Source organism: Lissotriton vulgaris, chromosome 6 (genome assembly GCF_964263255.1).
Source record: "Lissotriton vulgaris chromosome 6, aLisVul1.2, whole genome shotgun sequence".
In the NCBI taxonomy this organism is placed as follows: domain Eukaryota; kingdom Metazoa; phylum Chordata; class Amphibia; order Caudata; family Salamandridae; genus Lissotriton; species Lissotriton vulgaris.
Window position 1 is genome coordinate 1,837,052,274 of NC_141694.1, and position 24,980 is coordinate 1,837,077,253.

A 24,980-nucleotide genomic window follows, 5' to 3' on the forward strand; every position below is an offset into this window, starting at 1 on the left:
GATAGTGTAAGTGTCTCTGTGCCACCAGTTATGGGTTATGAGGATTCGGATCTACTGAGTACTCCACCTATTCCCTCTATACCTGTGCCCCCTGAGCCATTCATCTTCGGCGGGGTTTCTCCCAACAATACAGAACTCCTTATTGCCTCGCTTACCGATATCCTTAGGAGCCTTCTAGATCCCCTTGTTCTCAAACTGGATTCAATCGAATCTAGATTGATAGCTCTTGAAGGATCAAGTGTGGGTAATTGTGTTCAGTCTGGGAAAGGAGCTAGTACACGGGTAGTACAGGGGTCCACTGCCGGAGTATCCCACCTTCCTTCACCACACTGGCCATGGTTGCAACCACTCCGACAGTTACTCCTGGGGAGAATACCAATAATAGCGCTATACCGGTGCGTCAAATAGCACCTGTACCACCACCCAGGTCACTGCCCCCGATACCAATTCCTAGGAGATCAAAGCAATTAGCTCAGGCCACTCTACCCAGTCAGGAGAGACCATCCATTGAGATGGATAACGGCTCCAAACGACCGGATGGCCCCAAAACAAGGCACAAGGCAGTTCATTTACCCCCTGAGGCGGTGGGTTACACTGTTATCTTGATGGGGGTACCTGAGCTTGCAAGTGGCGTAATGGAACCTTATGACTCCTTACGCAACAAGGTAATCAGCTGGCTAAATATCCATAGGCCCCTACCACCGCACCTAAAGGGAGAGGTTCTCATGGTCAGAAGGGTCCCCTGGGTTGGGTACACTGCTAAGAAAAGTGTGGGGGACTGTATTATTGTTAGCTTTAGGAACCCCCAGGTTGTCACATATATTTGTAACTGGCTTGGTAACACAGGCAAAACAACTATTGAGCTGGTCCCTCTCTCATACTTCTATCCTAATGTCCCAAACCACACCATGAGGAGGGATGATGGCTGGACACTGGTGGGCTTTGCTGTGGATGGGACAAGATATAGGCCTAGGCACAACATCTTCCCCGCCCCAGTTAATTATGCACATCCCAACAGATATACTTGCCTTGATGAAGTGGATTGACTTTGTAGGGGTGTTCCCTCACAATCCATCGGAAACATTGAAAGTGAATCTGCAGGACAGGGGGCGGTAAATAGCGTGAAGGTGATTCCCACTAGAGACTTGGAACCCTTCCAAGGGAGTATACTAAAGCCCCCTATCACTAGGGGGGTTGTACTCACTTCACCTCAGAGCCAAACCGGCAGTATTCTAACACTTCCAGCCCAGTGTGTCCCTAATATTACACCTATCTTGCAGCCCACTATGGAACTTCACGTACATTGTCACGCACTACGTCCTGCGGACGCTTTACGTAAATTACATTGGAAACAACTGGAGGGCAGGCACCAACAACTTCTACAGAAGTTCTGAAGTTCCTGTCCTGGAATGTGGCGGGTATTGCAAATAAAATTCACACAGTGGACTGGGATCTTCTAGTGGAAAGGAGCGATATCCGTCTCTTCCCGGATACTTGGGCGAGGGAACCCCTGAGTAGAACGGGCTATGCAGTTTTTGAAATCCAGGCTAGATGGAGTGGCAGGGGGAGGCCCTCGGGGGGGGGGGGTCTGGCGGTTTGGGTGGCTACTCACATCGGGTGTTCTGCGGAGAGTGTACCTACGTTCTCCCAGGACATCCAGTGTGTGCTTCTCAAATGGCCAAATGCTGTAAATCTGGCAATTATTAATGTATATTCCCGCCCTGTTAGTGTGGCCTCGGAATCACCTACTCTTGAAGACCTTTCGTCCTTCCTGGGCCAACTACCCAGTGATTGTAAAATAGTGATGGGCGGTGACTTTAATTGTCACTTTGAACCCTTGGAAGGTTTAAAGGAGGGCGCCCTCACCATTGAATATGATTACTGGGGTGTTCCACCATGTCAATCCCCTCACCCAAAATCCTGGTCCCCTCCTGCAGTTCAAATCATGTCCCTCACTCTAAATTATGCGATGAGGGCCTGCAACGGACGAACTCCCTCCGACAGCCCTTCATTGTGTACCTTTAATAGGAAGGACCATGAATCGAGGTTGGACTACATTTTTGTTGACATTTCCCTATGGTCCAAGGTCCAGGATTTTAGGATAGTGCCTAGAACAGACAGTGACCACAATGCACTTATACTAGAAATGAAACACCCTGCTCCTGTTGGTGAGTTGCCATCATCCAACCCCTGTGGTGACCCCGGGAATTTGGTCCTTACCTCCAACAGACGAAGGGTTAAATGGGGGAAAATAATTAGTGCAGAAGATAATATAAGTAGAATCTATGAAGTAGCACTCCCCAACCTTAAAGAAATGGAGGATCTAATCAATCTGCCCAGACAGCCGGATTTTAACGAGCAACTAGGTCAAATTCATGCCAACCTGGTGGGAGCACTAGGTGAGGTTTTTTATCCCGTGGTAGCCCCACGACGTAAAAAGACCAGAACTTCAACCTGGTAAAATTCCTCCTGCAAAAAGGCTAAAACAGAGCTCATCTCCGCAATAAAAGCAGGCGGAGATAGGGGTAAGGTTGTCGAACCTAGGCTGGATTATAAGGCTGCCCTGGCACTGGCAAGGTCAGAGTGGGACTGGAATCGCTGGCAGGAGCTCTCCCTAGCACTGGAAGCCAGGGATCTCAAAAAATTCTGGTCCCTGGTAAATTTTGGTACAGGAGAACCTAAAGCTGCAGTAGAGCCAAACATTGCATCCTCTGCCTGGGAAGATCACTTTGGCAAACTATATCAAGAGACCGAACAATTCACAATGGATGAAATTGCCCCAGGTGATCTATCAACCTCTGCAGCTGGTTTGGAATTCACCCTTGGTGAGGTGGCGGGTGCAGTGGAGAGATTAACAATGGGGAAGGCCCCAGGACTGGATAGATTGCCTGGTGATCTATTCAGACACCATCCGGAGATCTGGGGCCCGTACCTTCTAATCCTTTTCAATTCCATCTTAGGAGGCATGAAGATCCCCTGTACTTGGCTGGGGGCAGAGATAGTGCCCATTTTCAAAAAGGGTTCTCCCCTTCTCCCAGCCTACTACAGGCCGATCAGCCTTATAGATGTTCCCCAAAAACTCTTCTCCCGTCTTCTCCTGGACCACCTTATGGACTGGATGGAGGCCAATGAAATTTTGAGTCTACTTCAGGCTGGCTTCAGGAAAAACACGTCCACCATGGATCAGATTTTCCGCCTCGTCCTCCTGTACTGGAAAACGGTGAGGATAGAGGGGGGGAGACTGTACATGGTGTTCGTGGACCTGAGGTCAGCCTTTGACATGGTCCCACGCAAGAAACTATGGGAGGTCCTAAAGAAGCTAGGTATTCCTTCGCAAATATTGCATGCCATAATTAGGCTCCACAATAACAACTACGCCCAGGTCAGGTGTGGGAGGGATGGAGTGTTGTCATCAAGGTTTCCTGTTCACAGAGGGGTGAGGCAGGGTTGTGTCTTGGCGCCAACCCTGTTTTGCCTCTTTGTTAACAGTGTCATATCCCATCTGGACAATGTTAGAGACAATGACGCCCCCTTTTTGGCAGGCAGGAGGGTGCCAGCTATCATGTTTGCCGATGACACCATCCTGCTTTCCAAATCTCCTATGGGGATACAAAGGATCTTAGATGGATTTGGTCTCTTCTGTAGACAGCATGGTCTAGAGATCAATACAGAGAAGACCAAGTTCATGAACTTTAATCCATCCCCAAAGACCAGACAAAATCCCACCCTGGGCGAAGCCAGCTTGGAAAGGGTTACAACTTTTCAATACCTGGGGGTCACATTACATGAGAACTTATCGTGGGACCCCCAAATAGTAAAATCTCGGCTGAAGTTGTGCCAACTTTCAGGTGCTATCCTGAAGGTTGTAAACACTTCAACCTTTAAACCCATAAGCCTGGCACTAGAACTTTACAAAACTCAGGCCAAAGCAGCTGCATTATATGGCAGCGAGCTTTGGAGATATAAAGCGGGGCGTGACCTGGCCAGAGTGGAAAATAATTTTCTCAGACGCCTTCTGGCACTCCCTCGTGGCACACTCCTGCTCCCCCTAAGATTAGATGTGGGTTTACCATCTATCGCTGTAGAACTAGAGTCTAAGCCAATAAGATTCTGGCACAGGCTATGGACCACCAGCGAGCTCGCTCATTACAGGCGCGACCTCACCCATGTAATGAGTCTGAATAAGTGCGATAGAATCCCATGGCTGGCTTTTGTGAAGAAAGAAGTGTACCGCATGAAACTGCCTGAGCTATGGGAGGACCCTGAGCAAAAATATGGTCATAATCTACAAGGAACAAAGTTTAGCTCTCCTCCTGTCCGCTTCTACTAACGGCACCCTGACTGACCGCTTTTTGGAATTTAAGAATTCTTATGAATTCGAGGGTTTTATGGACATTATATTCCCCATCCTAGCGAGAAAATTGTTTATACAGTGGAGGTTAGGCACTTTGCCCATTAAAACCTTCACCTGTAAATGGCTTAAGGGGGGGGATAAATCTTGTCCCGGATGTAATATTCATGACGAGGAGGAAATTCATCTTCTTTTCTTTTGCCCTGCTTATAATAGACCCAGGAAATATTGGCTGGTGCCCTTGTGCAGGAACCTGGGATCTAGGTGCCACCTGTCTGCATATAGAATTTTAAAAACTAGCACCTTGCCTCATATTGTATTCGCAGTGGCTAAATTCATTATGGCTATGTGGCAGATAAGAAAAAAACTATTGCATGCCTAAATGTAGAAATCCTGAAATGTTTTTCTTAAATTAGAATTATCCCTTTTAACTTTGAAACTTTCCCTCCTAATCATGAATTGATCTTTCCAATCCCTTTTTATCTTTGGCATAACATGGAAATTACTTTTATCTATTGTATTTTAAAAATGTAATGTGTTCTTTTTAATGTCGATGTATAAATGTATTTTGTATGAATCTTTTATGGTCTTAAGGACCGAAATAAAGAAATTTTGGATTGGATTGGAATACTGGCTTTATTAGAGCCACTTTCATAGTGATTAATTTGTGGCTATAGTGGTGCCGGAGAGCTTATTAAAAGCAGCTTTACACAGGTTTGTTTTTGTGTTAGCTTATTTAATGGAGACCATTGACCACTGTGATATTAAGCATTTGAGTGTAGTCAGTGCTGTGCTATTGTTATTTTTTGTAACTTAATGACAAACTCAAGAGCATTTCTGCGAGGGGCATGGTGTTGAGTGTCTGATTGGTATGGTCTCCCGGCCCACTTTGCTTTTTATGTGAGGTCTGGCAGGGAAGGGACGCTGCTGTCCATGGAAAGGGTAAGGTAGTGTTGCATACTGCAACTACGTGCTTCTGTTGTTATGCATGCACCTTATAATGGTGGAGTGGTGTAGCTCACTGGTTAGAGGCGGCAGACCCAAGAGCAGAGGACGGCCTGGGACCAGGGTTCAAATCCCGACGCGGCAGGGTCGTGGACCAGGGTCAGCAGACTTGATAATTCTCATCTCGGTGCCTACTCTAACCAGGGATCACACTCGGCAACTCTGGGCATTAGCTTGCCTTATCTCCACAACGGCCCCCCACATACGCCGGGGATGCCTGGTTTCACCTTGGAGATACCCAGTAGGGACCATCTCACGGGGAAAGCCAGGACGGGTTCCCCAGCGGTCTACTGCGCAGAGATACTCCTTCTGGAGTCGATTCTAGCGCATTACAAACCCACAATTAAATAATTAATTAATTAATCCACCTACTAAACTACTATTTCAGCATAATTCATAAAAATGTACATTCCAATAGGTCTTGCCTTAATAAAAATGTAAGCTATTACTGTTGAAAATGTTATATTGGTTAAGTTTACTGTTTTTTGTTACAAAAAATAAACAACAGTAACATAAGTAATAAACTTAAATTCACAAAGAAAACTGTGCAGTACCACAAGCTGTTTTAGGTGTCCCTCAGCAGTTTTAAAGAAACCTCTATTAGCCACATAAGGTACTGCAATGTTACTTATGTTACTGCTAGAATATTTGTTAACAAACAAATTATCAAATAAACATAACAATGTGCCAGCATTCACAGCAAAATTAAAAAGAAAATACCAACACGAATAAATATATATATATATATATATATATATATATATATATATATACACACATTTATGTTGTTACTCAGATAATTGTAATTATTTTTTTATGATGCTATTCTTCTGCACATGATAATGAACAAAACACTTTTTGGGATTTTAATCCGTTACAGTGTAGGCCTTTAAGCAATAATATAAAAACATTCAAGGGTAACTTTATTTTTCTTGTTCCATTATGGCTTGGCTCAAAAATTAATTTTTAACAAACATTTTACATGCAATAGGTAGCGCATTAAAACAAAAATTAAGTATTGTCATTGTAAATAACAATACACAAATAAAAAACATTTTTATTTACAATGCCAATTTCTCAAACTCATGCTAATGCGAGACCTATTGCATTGAAAATGCTTGTTGTGTTTCTGCAGGGATTTTCATGAAGTCAGAAGTTACATGTTTGCTGGAAAGCTGGCTGTACTGATAATACTAGCATACCGCAGTAAGGAGTTCTGCCCTGCTGAAGGGCGAAAGTGTACAGATGTCTAATCTGTTAGCCCACCAACGCTGTAACCTCCCTTGCCTATTTAGAAAGATGACGTGGGCAGGGGTTTATCAGGATTCAACAGTTCAGCATGTACGCATTATGTAAAAATGCCAAAAGGGGTTGTGTAATTATATAACAATGACAAAGTGGTTTCAATGTGTTTCACGAGGCACCGAAAAGTATAAATTCCATATTTGAACTTGTACTTGTTAGTTCCCTCCCTCTGGCACTTGCTGTGTCTGAGTGAGGGGACTCCTCTCATGAGTGAAATAAACTTGTATTTTGTTTCCACTCCAGTGTTGATCCTCATTTTGTGAACCCGTAGACTAAAGGGTGTACCTGCACCAGTGAGACTGATAGGAACCTCACTTCTACAACTGGCGCCCAACGTATGGCCCCAATGATGGACACAGCTGGGCCAGAAGGAGGTCGTTTCGACAGGACAGAAATACTAAGGGGCGCCCCGCAGGCTGATACTTGCTCTCACGGCCAAGGTGATTTTTAGCTGATCAACCCGACCTTCATGGTGGCTTTGTGTTTCAACTGGGGCTCTTCGGTTGGCATTTTAGAGGTGATCTATTGATCAGAGGATCAGCAGGTCGGAGTAGTGTGATCAGGTAGGATCGCATTGGGTCTTTTGTTAGCAAAAAGTCATTTGCAAATGTCTTTGACAGGTAATGTGAGAATGTTCTCTCATCTTTAGGTTTTGGTATAAGAGTCTCTTAGCGTTAATGTTTAGAAGTATTTGGTAAACATGCCTGTTTTGAGCACTCTTCGTGCACTAAGCTGTTTTTGCAATACAAATAGTATTCTAGAAGAAAGACAGCCACCACCTCTAGAAGGCACTCTGAATTATGAAATGTACATTAAATATGGTATTACTTCCATACTGTTTAGCACATTGTGGAAAAAATATACGAAGGCAGATGCCAGTTTACAGTGGCTACTTTAATGGTGCCTTTGATTTAAATGAACTGCAATATGTAGAAGAGCAGCTCTTTAAGAGAAAAAGTAGGCCGAGTATGTATGATGCCGAAGGGTTATGAAGAAAACAAATTAAACAAAAATAGATTAAAGAAGAAAGGGATAGGAAGAAATTTGAAGAACAGACTGTTGTAAAGAAAATTAAAGAATTACAATTAAAAGCACAAGAAGAGAGTATTGAAAATGATGAGAGACGGGTTAGATTTTAAATGCAAAAAGAATATATGGCCAGGTCACTCCCTGGTTGCTTGAAGGCCGTGGCAGCAATGGCCATTTCAATAAGACAATCAGCAGGACTTGTACTGGATCATAAATTGAAGTTTTTGTTCCCCATTTAGTTGATGTATTTTTGAATCAGACTAAGCAATTTGTTAGCACCACACATTATATTTAAAAGCTGCCTGACCTTGAATACAGATACGTTGTTGCCATTGCCCTCTGAGCAGTCCAGTGATATACATGACTGTATTTTTACCACTGAAAAACAAACAAAGGGTTGAGTGGACCTGACTGACATGCCCCGGCCTGATGCTCACGGTGAATTGTGTGTAGATGGGTCTTGTTTTAAGCTACCCGATGGCACCAAATCTGCAGCTAATGCTATTACCACACTGCATACAATTGTGGAGCCATCATGGCGAGTTAGTTTAAAAATGTGCCGACTGCATTAACACTAACAAAGCAAGTGGCTATTGTTAAGTGTAGTGCGCACCAGAAAGTAGTAGAGGGTTTAGGGTAGTGTTGTAGTGTAGTGTTTTAGGGTAGTGTTTGTGTAGTGTAGTGTTTTAGGGTAGTGTTTGTGTAGTGTAGTGTTTTTGGGTTTAGGGTAGTGTTGTATAGTATTTTAGGGTAGTGCCGGGCGGTCGTGCAGGTAGTGTAGTGTTATTGTAGGGAGAGGACTGGGGTTGGGGAGGGTTGTGTAGAGGTAGGGGTAAGGTAGTCACTTACCTGGCAAACTTTAACCACGAGTATAGCTTTACCACACATGCCTTTGCGTTGTAATGGCATACGTGATAAAGGCATACTCGTGGTAATAGTTTGCGATGTAATGGCATGCCGTTGTCATTGACATTGCGTAGTAACACCCGCATTGTAATAGCATGTGTGGTATTAGTATGCGATGTAATGACATACATTCCTCAAAGATAATGTGTGCAGAACAACAGATTAGACAAAGATCGGATTGCAGCTATCTGCCTGAAGTTTCAAGCACAGTAAAGCAACACAAAGACAGCACAGAGTTACACTTTGCAAAAGACTGTTTTCAGCATCACTACAGTGGCTTGAATGTGTACATGCAAATGCACTTGTGAAAAACACTGATGAAAAGACTAGCCATTGCTGTGAAGGTCTGGCTGATGTGGAGCGTGCAGTTTCTCACCAGATTGCAGCGGCTACACAAGATCTGCATAATGGTTGGTGCCAAAACTTTGATCTGAGAGATGCTGTGAAATGGAAAGGCCTGTTCTAAATGATACTGGCAACGAATGTTGTGAAATGTGGTTGCCTTCCAAATTGGGTGTATGCCTCTCACACACTATGGTCCCATGTCCCCCTGATAAAACAGCTCCTCTTCAAGAAAAGATGCCAGCAGTGGTCAAAAGCCAACAAGAAGAGGGTCAGTCAAGCTGTCAGGGAACACACACAGACTGAAGAAGCACTAAAGCACACTGCACTGGAAAAACAAAAAGTGAAAACTGATGAAGATGAAAGCGGTGTCAAAGAGGTGAATGAGTCAGGTGCAGCCTCTGAAGGAAAAATTTGTGTTGTGGACCTACCAGTGGAGGAAGAAAAAAGCTGGCTGAAAGGGTATCCAAAATGTCTGCAGTGGTCCCTTGGAAAATCGTTTGCACCCATAGCTGAAAAGTCTGAAACTGATCAAAGTGAAAATAAAAGTGAAAAGCTTGGATTGAAAACGTGCAAAGGATTGATGGTGCTCTGTCAGAGTTTTTTTCAGCATTCGAGTGGTCAAATTGCATGAAAGAAAATACAGAATGCCACATTGAATGAACTTGGTAAATGCAAAGTTTGAACTGTATGAGCCACCCTGATGTCAAGCTGATAACGCTGCCCAGAGCGCTTGGACGCCTCTGGGAAGCTATTTGCGCTTTACAAAACACATTTTCATTTCATTTCATAACAAAGAGTCAAGACATGCTGAAATAAATAACTGAGACCTGTCAAGAGCTGAAGAGAAAAGAATCTTTGAATGGAAAGAAGATTTGTGGTGCAGAAAACTGTTGATACTCTCCGTGTGAACATTACTTTGTTCTGCCCAGGGTTGGAAATAGAATCTGAACTTTCCACCAGTTGGCCCAGAAATATTTCTTTAAAAAAAAAAAGCAATCTATTTAATGATCCTTCAGGCTGTAGGGGGTGAACTTGTGGACGATCTTTCTCGAATACTTGCTATATTGACTTCCTTTTTAATTACTATGTTTTTTATTGAACTGCAAGTCTTCAACGGTTTTTGTTTTTTTAGCTTGAACTTGAGGTGAAAATGCTTTCATGCTGAACTTCCCCATTGACTGATATATGCATTGGACATAAACTATAGATATTTTTTAAAAGAATATTTTTGTGCATCGTTTTTAAGAGACAATATAAGACATTGTTGATTTTAGGATGCCAAACATGGAGGAACAACGCCCGGATATTCAACACCCTGCGTCAAGAGAAACTAAACATAAATGGACATTAATTTATTTGGCAGCACGTTTATCTAGTGTTATGAGTATTTGTGTAATAGCTTGGTTCCTACATGTGAAATTTCCTATGCATACACCTGTATGCTCAACACCTACACCTGAACATTATTATTTTACTCTTTGACTGTTAGATAAAAAACATAGGTTTTCTTACCAGAACAATTCATTTATTCAAATGTAGCATTATACGCATACTATTGCTAATATTTTTGATTGTTGGGTTTGTGGATTGTTGCCTGCACACCAGGAAAAAAGGGGAACGCCTCTCATACCACTCCCATTCTCCCACAATGGCTTGGTTTGGAGTTTTATGGGAAGCACGTTAGTAAGATTTTTACCTTTGAAATAGGAGGTCTTAATAAAGAGCTAAACATAGCATGTTATCCAGATGATTATGGCAACCCACAGGCAAAAGGATCAGATTTATAAGCGGAGGAATATGGTGGTCATGGTGATTATATCACTAAGAATCTTAATTTGTTCTCTTTTATGCTTTCTTTACTCATGAAGTTTTATGTATCTAGGAATATATATTTTTTATTATTTAATTAGATAAAATGTGTTTAGTAGAGTCTAAAAGGAGGGACTATTAAACGGTAAAAAATGTATTCTGTTAAGTTAGCCTCTACTCCTCTTCCATTTTGTCTACCAATGCCCATTATGTGTGTCTGCAGGGACTTTTATGAAGTCAGAAGTTACAAGTTCACTGGAAAGCTGGCTGTACTGATACTTGCATTTCAGAGTAAGCAGCCCTGCCCTGCCGAAGGGCCTACGTGCTCAGATGTCTAATCTGTTAGCCCACCAAAGCCTGTAACCTCCCATGCCTATCTACAAAGATGGTACAAAAGGGGGGGTGGTGATGCTCCGTCCATCAACACCCCCTTTTGTACCGCTTTTGGCCGCCATAAGTGTGGCAGGGTATGCTCAGACATGAGTCCCTTGCTCACTTTGTCACTGGATTCAAGCAAGCCGGGCTGAAGACGGCTGGAATGCCAGAAACCGGTCCTCGGAAGCTTGTTTCCGGTCTAGGGAAGACATGGCTTGGCAGTTCGGGCTGGACTGTTCCTATGAGGCACAGGGTCAGACTGATTTGCATATAGCCATGTCTGAACTGGGGTGGCAGAGTAGGCTAAAGAACGGTGATGGATTAAACCCAGATCTTTTGACTGGGTGGGAGTGTTTGATTGATTCAGATGCTCCGTCCATCACCCCCCCCTTTTGTATCTACAAAGATGACGTGGGTAGGGGTTTATCAGGATTCAACAGTTCAGCATGTACGCATTATGTAAAAATGCCAAAAGGGGTAATGTAAGGGGTTGTGTAAGCATTATGTAAATGACGAAGTGGTTCCAATGGCACCGAAAAGTATAAATGTCATGTTTAAACTTGTACGTATGGTTCCCTCCCTCTGGCACTTGCTCTGTCTGAGTGATGGGACTCCTCTCATGAGTGAAATAAACTTGTATTTTGTTTCCACTCCAGTGTTGATCCTCAGTTTGTGAATCCGTAGACTAAAGGGTGTCCCTGCACCAGTGAGACTGATAGGAAACACACTTCTGCACAACAAGTAACATGTGTTATACTTTCTGGTACAATTGTCCCTTCAGGATTATGCTTGCCCCTGTTACCCCAGTGGTTACGCTGCCGTCTCCGTGTGGCTGAGGTAGTAGTATACTGTACCTGGACTGTAGTTGGTCATGTCCGCCACCTAAACCCTTTTGTGAAACTCTCCTTTACTTTATCTTCCTTTTGTTGTAGATGTTGTTCTGGATATTGCTTTTCCATTTTGCAGGAGTTATCTTTCCGTTTTTGTATAGTCCACAGACCATCGCCTAAACCTGCACATGAACTCGGTTTATTGCACTTATGTACCTTGCTATGCAATCACACCATTGTTACATCCATTCTGTTTTGAAAAATCCAATAAAACTCTTTGAAATTAATAACAGAGTTTCAAATCCAGTACTGGGCCATCACCCTCCTAATGATCTTCCCCACTACAGAAAGAGCAGGTCAGAATCAAAGTTCTAAGCCTTGTACATAGTATACCAGAACACTTCAATGTTAGCCGTAGTAAGATCGCAGCTCCATTACTGCATGAGACAATACCTCAAGTATGTAAAGGTTGAACAAAGGGTTTACAGCTAGGCTCCCACAATGATCAGGAGTACACAACACGAGGAACAATCATGATTACAAACCAACGAGAATACATTAGCACAATTCTTGCATCACTCCACTCATTTCCTATTAGTCAAAAAATCCAATTCAAGATACTATCTGGTATTCATGCTAGACGCAGTGGAAAAAAGTAGACAATGCCAATAATAGACTAATCCCAACCAGTCATCTCAATGCCTTTTAAATGTTCTCCTTGGTGTCCCTGTAAGGAGTATAAGGAGAAAAGTAAGACAGGGAGGATAGTGCTAAAGCTGGGTGAAAAAGTTTCATTTTAACAAACTTACCAAAGATGAGACAGATAGCAGACCCTTACAGCAAATAAACACTCCAAGGAAAAGCAAAAGGCAGTCATCGATGACAGCTAACGGAATTGGCCTAAACTGTGCCAAGTCTTGTTCTACATAAATGCTGAAACAAAAATGCACATAGTTACCACTGGGATTACACAGTCAGCATTTGGCAAATTAAAGTCTCCTAGATCAGTAGTCCACATTTCTTTGCTATTTTACAATTACAACTAGCCCCCTCAATGTACATCTGATACCACTAGGACAGTAATGTGTATATTACACCATTACTCAGAGCAGTCCTGTTCTTCTTCTATGGGATTACGAAGTGTGCATCTGCATGGCTTGTTAACCCCTGTATTTTTCTTTTATTCAGTCCTTGACAAAAATAGCCAATTCATTAACTCTCCTATCTGTAGCTATGTTTCACTATATCATGTACAGCACAGTGTTAAGGATTTTGTGTACCACTGCGTGTCCAGACGTGGAACACAATTATATGCAAAAGGACATGTGTAAAAAGTGATCTCTCCTACAACTATCCTTTCTACGGGCCATTTGGTGATTGAAACATCTTGGACGCTACTCTTACACAACTGGCATGGCTCTGTAATGTCATGTGTGTACTGGTTCTATCTCATTTGCACTAGGCGTTTCCATTAAATAGGATTACCTACAAACTTTACAGTAAGTGAGCAGTTCAAGAGAGCTTTTCAAAATTAGTGAAAATGTCTAATGCAGCAGAGCTGGCAGTATGATCACAAAGAGGGCAAGCCAATACTGCTGAGCAGTCTGTGTTTATTGAAAAAAAGAGCAGTCGGAGACATTCATCCCTAGAGTACTGCTCAATAGACGTAGGAGGTCATAAACTACTGCCCTTCATGACAAAAAGAAGCAGGGGAAGCATTTCCCATTATATTACCCACATTCACATAACACCAAAATAGTGTCCCTTGAGCGGAGAGCGTACCAGACTTTCTAAAGACCATGCATGTGAAGCCTTTTATTTTAGAAAATAGGTCATGATCCTGTGGACCTTAACAACCAAATGCCATCACTGAATTTGGCCAATCTAATCAGAGATAGCAAATCAGATTTCAGAAACTGCACCCAAACAGCTGCTCTCTAGGAAGCAGACAATGCTTTGATATCTTGGGCAGGAGAGAGTCCTTTCTCAAATGAATACACTCACAGGCGATACAAAAACACTACCAGCGATAGGTCTGTAAGTGCGGATATGTCCAATAACTTAGAGATGATACTTCAGGCAACCTTGGACAAGGGGCAAAGCCCTTCAAATACATCAGATTATAAAAGGGAACTTTTATACAAGGTTCATTTAACACTTTCTGTTCATTCTGAAACTCACCCTTGATTAAATCCTGACCTTTCACGTCTTGGCGATGATGAGTGGATACAGGCCTATCCTGGTCAGAACCTTCAAGGAAAGCAGGAAAGCTAGAGACAAATGTGCCATGGTATGCCTCCCCTGCATGATGATAGTGTGGCCCGAGAGGCAAAAATAGAAGGTGGGATCTTGACATGAACAAGGTACCATTCAAGGATGCCTTTATGGAAGGATGCCCTGGGCTCATGACTCATGTTCCTACTGAGACGAGCTTATGGGTCACCTGAGACAGTCAAAGCTGAAAGAGCAAATCGTTTCTATTCAGAAGAAGCTAGTTACATTTCACAGTAAGTAGCATCATGTCAAATGATTTTTTAAAGACTGAACGCTGCAAAGCCACACATTCCGTATTCGGTCAGAACTTGAGTAATGGCGGCAAACAAATAAGTTGGGCGATATGGTCCGCTTCGAACAATCAGTAGCAAGCCATCAAGCAGGCATGGGAAAAGGATGAGTGGTTGAAATCCTTAAACTCTGCTAGCACATTGCAACATTGTCACAAGGAAAGGAAACTGGACGATGAGAGGGGGGGATTAAGCATGCACAGGTAGCTGGAATGAACGCTTCTCAATCTTGGCTCTTGTGGAAGGCTTAGACTTAAACAGGCCTGCAAAGCATCACCAGCACAGTGATGATATTATGAGAACTCAGCAATTTAGCCCAGCAAGGTAAGGCTTACAGGAGGTTGCAGATGTGTAAAGGTCCAAGTCCAGTTTGTCGACAAAGTCACAATTGGAAGGCATAAGACTGGATATTTAGACCCCAAGGTGACAATGTGGTCAGGGGAAGCATTAGCCAGTGACGCTCTTCATCAAATCAATGAGTATGTAAGGGTCAATGAGTGTAAGAATGGACCCAGTCAGCGTGGGCATGGCGATGGTGAGAGTAAGTGCAATGTGGGTGTGCATATAGTATGAGTTCAACAGATGTGACCCCTAGGTGAACAGTTGCTTGTTGTGCAAAGTGGAGGGTCAGTGATGGAGTTCAAGAAGTGAATCTATGCATAGTGCCAGCATGAACTTAATAAGGGTGAGCATGAATTATATAATGCAAAGGTTAAGAGTATTCTTGGGGTGCCCAGACTGATCATATATGAGCAGATGTTAAATGAGTGAGAACAAGTAAACATGCAATATTTGGACTCCAAGGTGAGCCTGGCATCAGCAGACTTAGGGCAGTCAGTAACAGTGCTCATGGAGTCACTGAGTATTCGCAAGGACTCAATGACAGGGTATACGATGGTGAACTTTGGATGGGTGATAATGAGAACAGATTGGGTGAGTTTGAGGCCAGTGATAATGAGCACGAATTCTGCAAGGATGTGCATGGCGCAAGTAGTGGTGAGCATGGCGTCCACAAAGGTGAGCTTGGGGTCCGAGAAGGTGAATTGGGGGTCCGTGAGGGTGAACATTGAGCCAGTGGGGATGAATAATGAGTAAGTGAAGGTGTGCTTGGGGTCAGCGATGTTTTGAATAGGGAGAGTGTAGGTGAGCACGAGGACAATGAAAGGGAACCTGGGGTCAATGAGGGTGTGCATGGACCCCGTGAAGGTGAGCATGAGGTCAGTGAGGGACTGTGTGGAGTCTGTGGGGGGCTGCGCAAGGCCAGAGGCGGTGAACTTGGAGACAAAAAGGGTGACCTTGGGGTGTGTGATGGTGAGTATGGGGTCAAGGAGGGCGACCTTGGGGACAGTGGGGGTGAATATGGGGACAGTGGAATTGAATATGAGGACAATGAGGGGGAGCTGGGTGAATATGGGGGAAATGAGAGTGAACACGAGGACAGGGAGGATGCGTATGGGGACAATGAGAGCGAGGGTGAGCATGGGGGCACTGAGCATGCATGAAGGCCCAGTGAGGGTGAGCATGGGGACACTGAGCATGGAGACATTGAGCATGAATATATGCCCAGTGAGGGTGAGCATGAGCAAAGTGAAGGTGAGCATGGTGCCTGAGAGGGAGAGTATAGGGTCAGTGTAGGTGAATCCGGGGGCAGTGTAGGTGAATCCGGGGGCAGTGTAGGTGAATCCGGGGGCAGTGTAGGTGAATCTGGGGGTAGTGAAGGTGAATCCGGGGGCAGTGAAGGTGAATCCGGGGGCAGTGAAGGTGAATCCGGGGGCAGTGAAGGGGAGCACGCGGCTAGTGACTGTAGGCATGGGGTCCCTGGGGGGGAGCATAGAGTCAGTGAAGGTGAAGACAAAGATGGGGAGGCTAGTTCTGGGGCAGGTGTATATTGGTTCATTGAAGGCAAATTTGGCTCAGTGGGACTAACTGTGGAATTGGTATGGGTGACTATGGGAACACGAAGGGAGAGAATGGGCTGTGTACAGGTGTATGCAGGGTCATGTAAAGGGAGCATGAGATTCGTGACTGTTAGCACAGGGTCGGCACTGGTGAGCACAGGGTCAGCAATTGCGAGTAAAGGGCCAGTTAGAAGAAACATTGGGGCAGTGCAAGTGGGGTTGCTGGTGGTAAGTATGGGTTCAGAGACTGTAGTTGTGGGGTTATTTAGGTTTGGAACAGGGTTAGTATGTGTGAGCATAAGGGCAGTAAGTGTAAACGTGTTCGTGAAGATACCACTCAATAGGTATGTGTAAATGGGTATTGGGGGGAGTGTTTGTGTGTATAGGTGTTTGCTCGAGTGACGGCCTGTATGCTATCTGTTGAATATATGGGCGGGTCACTAAACGTGATATAGAATAGTGAAAGAGAATACGAGTCAGCGAAAGTCAGGCTGACTACAGGTTTGTTTGGGCGAGTTTAGCTCCCTGGTGTAGAGTTTCTGCCACTAAGTGTCAGTTTAAGGCAGCAAAAGTATTATTTAGTAAGTGGGTGCAGATATAGGCTATCAATATCAAGTGCGAGTCCGGGGGGTAAGTGTGAGTTTAGCTCACTGAGGAAGAAGGTGCCTCCAAGATGCACCACTGCAGTAAATGGGCTGGTCCTCCTTGGTGTGCCTGTGACTCTCTTCTGCGACAGGTGACAGTAAGCCAATGAGACCGCCCTCCCCCTCGTTGAGAATGGAAGAGTCCGCCGCTCGTCACACCGCCACCTGTGATGCGGGCGCGCTGTCCCCGGGCAGCGACGCGGAGCGTCAGGCAGCTGCTCCCCCTTTCGCCGCGAGTGAGACCGTCCGACGCGCGCCAGCCGATACCTAAGGAACGTGCCACCGCCATGAGAAAGGGTGGATCTGCGTTGCCCCGCCCCCTTATTACCTGAGACCCCCCACTCTGGCGCGTGCTCCCCGCAGCCGCACGTGCAGCGAGCTCTCCTGCGTCACCCTGTGACATGAGAGTGCCTGGACCATCCATCCATACCCCAGCGTAAGACGCGCCCCCCCCCCCCCCCTCGGCTGCGGTTGGTGCCGGCCCCGCGCATGCGCAGTGTCTCCGCAGGGTCCGTTCGTTGGTCTGACAGCTCTGCCGGCCCCGGAGAGCGGGGGAGAGCCAGGGGGGAACCGGGAGAGGAGCCCGGCACACGGGGCGCCGGAGGAGGAGCGGAGCGGACAGGCAGGTGAGGCCCAGCAGCGTCCGTGTCGCCCGCATGCTCGCGAGCCAGGTGAGGGAGGCGCGCGCGCGCACCGAGGCCGCGCGCGGCTGACGGGGGGTGGTGGTAGTCAGGGGGCTAGGAATGGGAAAAGGTGGGCTCCGAGGAGTCGGCCACAGGCAGGGGCCTAGGGTTGCAGAGGGGACGTGGAAAGAGGTGTACTCAGTAGGGCCTTGGGAGGGGGCACAGACCCTGGTGTGGAGCCCTGGGAAATAAGCGCCGGCCATGGGAAATAAGAAAAGCAAGGCATCGGGGAGAGTCCCCAGCCGCCGTCCCAGGAAACGGCTCATCCCCGCCAACAGTGAAGTTTCAAGTCACAGGAAGGGGCGCAGGCCTTGGGGAATAGGATGACAGTTCGCCTTTAGGAAGGAAGGCTTGGGCCGAAGGACACACATACATGAATCGTGCCTTTACAAATAATACTAAGTACATATATGACATTTTTTTTGTTATTAACTTTTTCATTTACAGAGAATACAATCACAACCTCTGATACAGGGTTGGATAATAGTCGTTGGCGCATTGGTGTATATATGGCTAGACCCTTTTGTCTGTGTTTTGAGAGAGAACGAGATATACGAGGGAAAGAACTGACAAATTAGTGGTGAAACCGAAGAGGAATAGGACAGACAAGAGGGAGATATAGTCACTGTACATTACATTGGCATCAGCAATGCATAATGCCTTACAGCTGACGGTGTACATAACATTGCATCAGCTATACTACGTTGCCTATGACACCCTTTTAGAATATATGACAACATTTTAACAGGAAAGTGGGAGATAAAATAAAGAAATTGTGGGAATATATTTTTCACCACTGATTTTTATTGAAGCATAGGCAATTTCAGACGGGACATAACCCAAATCAAGCTATTTTGGTTGAAAACATAGTGAGACTCCAGCCTGGATAGATAGGGTCTATTGGCATGTATGAAAGTATGCTCAGGGAAGTGGGGCATATTAACAGTGCAGGGGCACAGCTAGACTCGAAACTTCGAGTCGAGCGAGACCTCATGCTAATATCAAACAGTGAGTGGGTGAGGAGACCTCATCAGGGCAGAATGAAAATAGCTAGTGTGGTGGCTCTCTTCGCTTTTCCGGTGCAATGACTACTAGGGGAGAAATTTTTGAGACTTTATGTGGTGAACAGTGGATTGTGAAGTACTCTTGGTTAGTAAAATATTTCTTATTATTGCAGGATTTAACAGCACTTATCTGGGTTTTGTACTTCTCTTTCAAGAAATTTTGGCAAAATAAATTGCAAATATTCGATTTTATTACACAGTGAGCCCAAAGGCCTACTAGTACTGTATGGAATGAGAGTATGTGATTAATGACTTTATTGTATGATTACCTAAAGCCATTACAAGCAAATCAGAAATCACAATACAAATTCCTTCATCCATACAAATATTTTGATGCATACATAAGATGTTTCAGTGCATTTAGGCAATTATCCTAAAAACAAATATTAACTAGCGCTGGGCAGAGACTAGGCAGTTGTGGTGCGATTTCCAGCAAGTTGCCTTTCAAAAGTGCCAGATGTATACATTTTTCAGATTTGTCCATCTCGGTCACAGTTTCCAAAGTGAATAGAAGATTTTGGGCCTCTATGACAGATCATGTACCATGGTGTAAAAATAACCGCCTACGGATTGTACAACGGGTGTTGTGTAGTGCCGGAGAGCAGCATAGCTAGTGGGCCAGTGATTCGTTTCTATAGTCACACAGTCTACTACGTATGATGTTTTTTATTTTATTTTCAGCCGGTGTTCAGTTATCTTTTATTGAAAGTGGCTCCAGCCTTGACCATAATATTAGCTTAGACCGTGTTTGACCAGTGCCTGATGGAGATGTGACTTACTTGACTGATATGCAGTTGTTGTTAGGGAGTCATGTGTGGCCCTTTTCATGGAAAGTTTTTTAATATCGATTTCGAGTGAGCGGAGGTGCAATTGCTTTTTTATAGCAGCTTTAATGGCTGTATAGTTGATATTTTGGGTCCAGTTTTCTTCTACAAGTTGCAGCTTCTCTGCCATTTTGAGATTCCTGGACCAGGGATTACTCAGCTGTAAAAATTGATTTTAGGGTCTCCATTGTATTCTCTGGCGCAACACTTGACTGATAGAAATATTTTGCCAGGGCGGCCATACACAGGATTTTGTTTGATGAGGCCAAATTTAAGTCTGATCAGAGTGTTGCTCGTGTGGGAATGCACACTTGAAACCCCTGCTTTGAGGCTTGTTGAGTTTGGCTGCCAGCATACCTGAAAACACTTGCAGTGCGTAGTAAGTGAGGGTAGGAGTTTTGCCTTGATCACCCTCCCAATGGCCTTGGTCGTTGGGCTGTTGAGGGTGTTGCTTAGTTTACTAAGCTCATGCATGACCACCTTTCCTTTGTCAGATAGTTATAGCTCTGTACTCATTATAGTCTCTGTGAGCCCAGCCACCATTTCTTGACCCATTTTCTTTCGGATGGCGCTCAAAGATTACATTTTTGGTTTTGCTTGCGTAAATATTAAGTTCATTCTTTATATATTGTATGTGTTCAATGCATTGAGGGACTTATGGAGGCCAACTTTTCTGTGATCTAAAAGGATGGGGTCGTCTCTGCTTATTGCACGAGGTAGATTTTTTTTTGTGTAGGTTTGCATCAAATAATGCTGAGCCCAGATCGGCTGTGTATAAGTTGTTTAAGGCCTCGGCCCGTTAACATTTTTGTGATTGCTATATCTCTGGAGCGCTTGACCGTGACCCATTTCCTAGTGTAAAGGGACATGATGGCTTTCAATAATTTGGGGGATGTTCTACTTCTCAAGCGTCTGCCAATGTGTGTTCCGGATGACTCCTTCAAAGGCTGTGGAGTAGTCAGTGAAGCAGGTAGTCAGTGAAGCAGGCGAAGACGGTCAAGGTATTTTGTGTGACAGCTTGGTGGGCTAAGTGGGAGAGGATAAAATAGTAAGAGAGTGGCCCCCTCACACCAAAGGGACAGGGCACCGGGACGACAATTAGTCAAGTAAGTGAAATCCCTTACTTGAACTATGTAGGAGAGGGCCACTAAGTTGCTCTTCCCATGGCATGCGGTGTTAACATACTGCCAGAATTGTTGGTGTGGTGCTTATTAGGATTTTAATTCACTCAGCCTTATGAGTTTTCGTTTGTTCTCTTATACAAGTTGCTTCTTTACTGCCGTTGCTAGTAGCCACCTTGAAGTGGTGAGTTTTAAGTTGTTGTTGTTTATTCACCCTTTTTGCAGCCCTTATTTTCCTAGTGCATTTTTAAATCTCTATCACAAATCCTATTGTGTGATTCATTACCTTTTTTAGTTTTATTTTGGCTATTTCCTTGCAGAAGAGAGCGCAATTCTAAAACCAGAGTGGTCCGGCATTTGATGACGTCTAGCATTTGTAGCGCTATTGGCCAGCCCTCCCATTGGCTCTTCCATCCTTCTGTCCTTATTACGGATGTGGGTGACCATTTTATCCTAAGAAGGAATTTGTAGTGCTTCTCACTTTTGTTTTTCCCAGTGCAGGTAGTAGTTCACGATTCCCTCCTGATAAATTCATTTGCATCATCAGGGCGGCATGACCACTCTCTGCCCATTGAAGGACATGAAAATTCGATATGTCTTCACTCAGACCCTGATTCAAAAATACATAGTCAATTGTAGTTTGGTTACTAAGTGTGTAGGTAATATTCAAGGGTTTGATCCTTTTTACTGTCGTCTGTATTGATTTCAGGTTGTACTTCTGTAGAAAGGCAGGTCATCTCTGAGTTGTTTCTCTGGAGCCCCTAATGCTTGTGCTGTCCTCTCCCAAGTGGTTCATATTGAAGTTACCCAATATGATAGTTTCTGTGCCCATGTGAGTGCTGGTTAATTTTCCCATGTGACTGAACAGATTTTCAGTTTTTTTTCGATGTGTTGCCACCATGGGAACTGAAGTAGACGATGATTAGTGTCGACTCGGTTCCTCTGTTGCCTCGGAGACCCTCTAAAATTCCTGCTTGTAGCATTTCTGACTTGGTATTTATTTCTAAAATGGACATTTTTACTTAATGCTTGATGTGTTTTGGTACCTATCCTGTGGATCTCCCCAATAGGTGGATCTTCTTGGCGGGCTTATGATATTCTGCATACCTTAGTAGCAACATAGTTGTTGGTGCACATATCTGTTGAAGGCAAATGATGTCAGCTTTTTCCAAAAATGTGAGTGCGACCTTACTTTGCAAGATCTTGGTGATTCTGGCCCCATTCCAGTTACTATTTTGAACGAATTAAAGAGGCATAACGTGGATTTAGGATTACACAACATTGGTATTCGATGCAGTAACATTCAGATGCACCAGCCCAAGCCCGGGCTTCTGAACAGAGCTGTAGGCACCACCACTCATTCCTTTACAAATTAAGTACTGCTAACAGAACTTAGAAAATCAGCTTTAACAAGATTTTTGAGTATGTTACCCTCGATCTTCAAAAGAGATTTTGGAAAATTGTCAGCAGATAGTGCACTATAAGCACATTTCTTGTTGTTTTTCTGTTCATACTGTATTTATGAGCATACCATGTTTCAATGATATTTGCAGAATTGAATTTGTGTGCTACATACATTACATTTATAAGATATTTGAGCATCCTCCCATTATAGGAAATCTTGGAAAACTAATTTCTTTCTTTATTTGGTTTGTACCTTGTTTTCTAGTACTCAGTACTTCGATGTTATTAGCAGAATAGGATGCTAGTATGATAGACCAATCTCGTGCTGTCATCGCAAGGTTGTCTAAGCGCTCTGAAACATAGAATGTTTAATACATACATAGAATGTTTACTCCTTATTCTATGGTACTTCATTGTCTAACATTTAAAAAGTGTTCTTGGTTTTGAAATGCTTGGTTAATTATATAGCCTAATACACAAACCATTTGTGGAAAGATTTGCTATAATGCATGAATGAAGAGAAGAAACCGAGCACACAAGTGTAATCATCCATGGTAACCCCATGTAACACATGTATATTAATTAGAAGTTACCAGGGGTAGAAAGAGCTACCTTTGCTTGCGTTTGGTACCTCTGGCATTCTCCTTACTATTCCTTCTCTCATGTGTCTTGAGGGCAGTGGCAGGACTAAAATGTGATTGTCTTTAGTTTGCGCTCCTTCCCTTCCATATAGCCAGTAGACAGCAGATAATTGGTTAATAAAGAGCTTAGAAAGGGACAAAGTGTCAAATTGTGATGCCATTGGAGGTCAAAGGCATGTCATGTAACGTTGACTGCTTCTGGCATTTAGTGACTAAATGACCTATGCAGTGCAAAGCCTATACTAATTTGTGACATGCCCATGAGTGCCAGCTAGCTCAGAGGTCACTAGAAACTTTCTCGAATTCACAAGAAGGGATTAGTTTCTGACAACCGCATAAACATGACAACTTTATTTCCCTAGGACTGCAATCACTATCTTCAGAGTCGTGGAAAGAATAGATAAGTATTTCACTCAGTCAATCATGCATGCTTTGTTTCTACAGAGCTGCAGAGAAATAGAGAGACGGGCGTTTTCAATAAAAAGGGTTTATTGAACAGTCTTCTTTCTCATGCAAGAGAGGTGAACTGCTACAAATGTTAGACAGAATTCAAAGTATAATGCATACAGCGAGAATAGTATTATGAAATAATACTGTAATAGCATGTATGGTTTCTATGCCATATAAAAATACATACATAAATAGCACAGGCTAAAATACTCAACTGGTGCTTTTAAAATACGCCTATCCCAATGTACCTAACCTTACCTAACCTAAGTCTAGTACGAGGGAAGAAGTAAGTATGGTCTTTAGCATAGGTTTAGTTTTGCCAAGAATCTACCAAAGGTTTCTCTAGGTTCTTATCAGCTCCATACCTTGGAATGAAGGAGGTCTGGCATCTGTCTCGGGACTCGATTTCCCAACACCTTGCAAGTCGGCTTCCTTCGGCACTTGCTGTAGCGAGCAGCGTCGGGCAAGTAGGTCGTCGAACTGCACCGAACCACTGTGCTTTGCCAAAGCAAGTGAAGGTATATTTATACCTTGAAGGTGTTTAGGAATGCCATGTTTGACGTAAAGTCGGGCATATGAACGTCATGATGAACCCCTAGGGAATAGTTGTTCATTGTAAAGTAACAGAGTTTTTGGAGAAATCAATATTCAAGCAGGGGGAAGTTCCTAACGGCTTAAGCTGGTTTTCGAAGAAAACATTGTGACATTTTGCTAATGGATGGGAGTAGCCATGCCTGCATTTGGACTGCATGGGCTATGCCTAAATAAGGGCTTGATTTCTATGCCTATATAAGGGCAACGTGAAGTGTACCTATATAAGGGCATGAATTTGGAAAATCCATTCGGAATCTAAGACGCCATACAACACCCACTCCACTTTCTAATGTACAACTTCTACTAAATACTAAGTCTTAAGCATGTATCAATGAATAAAAACTATCCATACAGTAAGTGTTAAAAACCCTCCCAAAAACATAAAAAATGCATTGGTACTGGTTTGTACATGAAAAGAGCATTTGTGCTGTACGCATTTAAAGCAGTGTTTAATTCTAAGCATATAGTTGACATTTGAAATGCTATCCAAATGAATTGTGAAAATATATTTATGAAATGGCTTGTAAATACAGAAAAGAAAGGTGCCGAAACCATTTCATGTCAGATTACATATAACTGTTGGTATGAGGACCAGGTCAAATATTGTCCCTGGAGCCATTTTCAAAGAATTCTAGTTCTCTATGAATAGTTCTACTTTAAGCAGATTACTTTGTGCCAAAAACGAAAAAATACAAATTTGGGAAAAATAAGAATCATAGAGAAAAAAAAAAAGCTCCAAAGTTAGAACTTTGTTTTTAAAAAAAAATGAAGGTCTAATTCAGAGTGTCTCAGAACACTGTGCCAAATCAAAAGTCAGTGTTGGTATTTGGGGAAAACATCAAATAGTCTACCATTGTAGGTGAGAGTTGGATTACCTCGTTAAGAAGACCGCACATAGAGGTGAAGCATCGCTGTCTGCATTGGTCGCATTAGCAGTGTTCGAATTGGAGGGTACCTGTGTGCCTGTTTCTCGTACCTCAGCAGTAGCTTTTTGCGTCTGTGAGTTCTCAATGAATGCCGTCATCAGAATTGGTTGCTGCTGGGGACAACACAGTGCGTGGGCCGTTACTGGTTCAAGCAAAGTATCAACATCCGTTGGCATGACTGATAGGAGTGTGAGACATGAGTCTAACACGCA

The 24,980-nt window shown here is 43.7% G+C and overlaps 2 protein-coding genes across 3 annotated transcripts in view; one reads left to right on the forward strand and one right to left on the reverse strand.

The window, feature by feature from the left end:
- The window catches only part of LOC147709601 (uncharacterized), a 42,776-nt gene extending 25,295 nt beyond the window's left edge, over nucleotides 1-17,481 (reverse strand). Inside the window, exons 1-3 of the mRNA XM_086926055.1 lie at nucleotides 17,390-17,481; nucleotides 12,765-12,888; nucleotides 9,370-9,465 (exon numbers count right to left, since the gene is read on the reverse strand). Of these exons, the coding sequence (XP_086782181.1) occupies nucleotides 9,370-9,465; nucleotides 12,765-12,888; nucleotides 17,390-17,481 (312 nt within the window). The remainder of the gene's footprint in view (nucleotides 1-9,369; nucleotides 9,466-12,764; nucleotides 12,889-17,389) is intronic.
- Nucleotides 17,246-24,980, forward strand: part of MAPRE3 (microtubule associated protein RP/EB family member 3) — an 832,303-nt gene continuing 824,568 nt past the window's right edge. Inside the window, exon 1 of one of the 2 annotated variants that reach the window (XM_086928121.1) lies at nucleotides 17,246-17,732. The gene's annotated coding sequence lies outside the window, so the exon portion shown is untranslated. The remainder of the gene's footprint in view (nucleotides 17,733-24,980) is intronic. The other variant, XM_086928120.1, reaches the window with a different exon arrangement.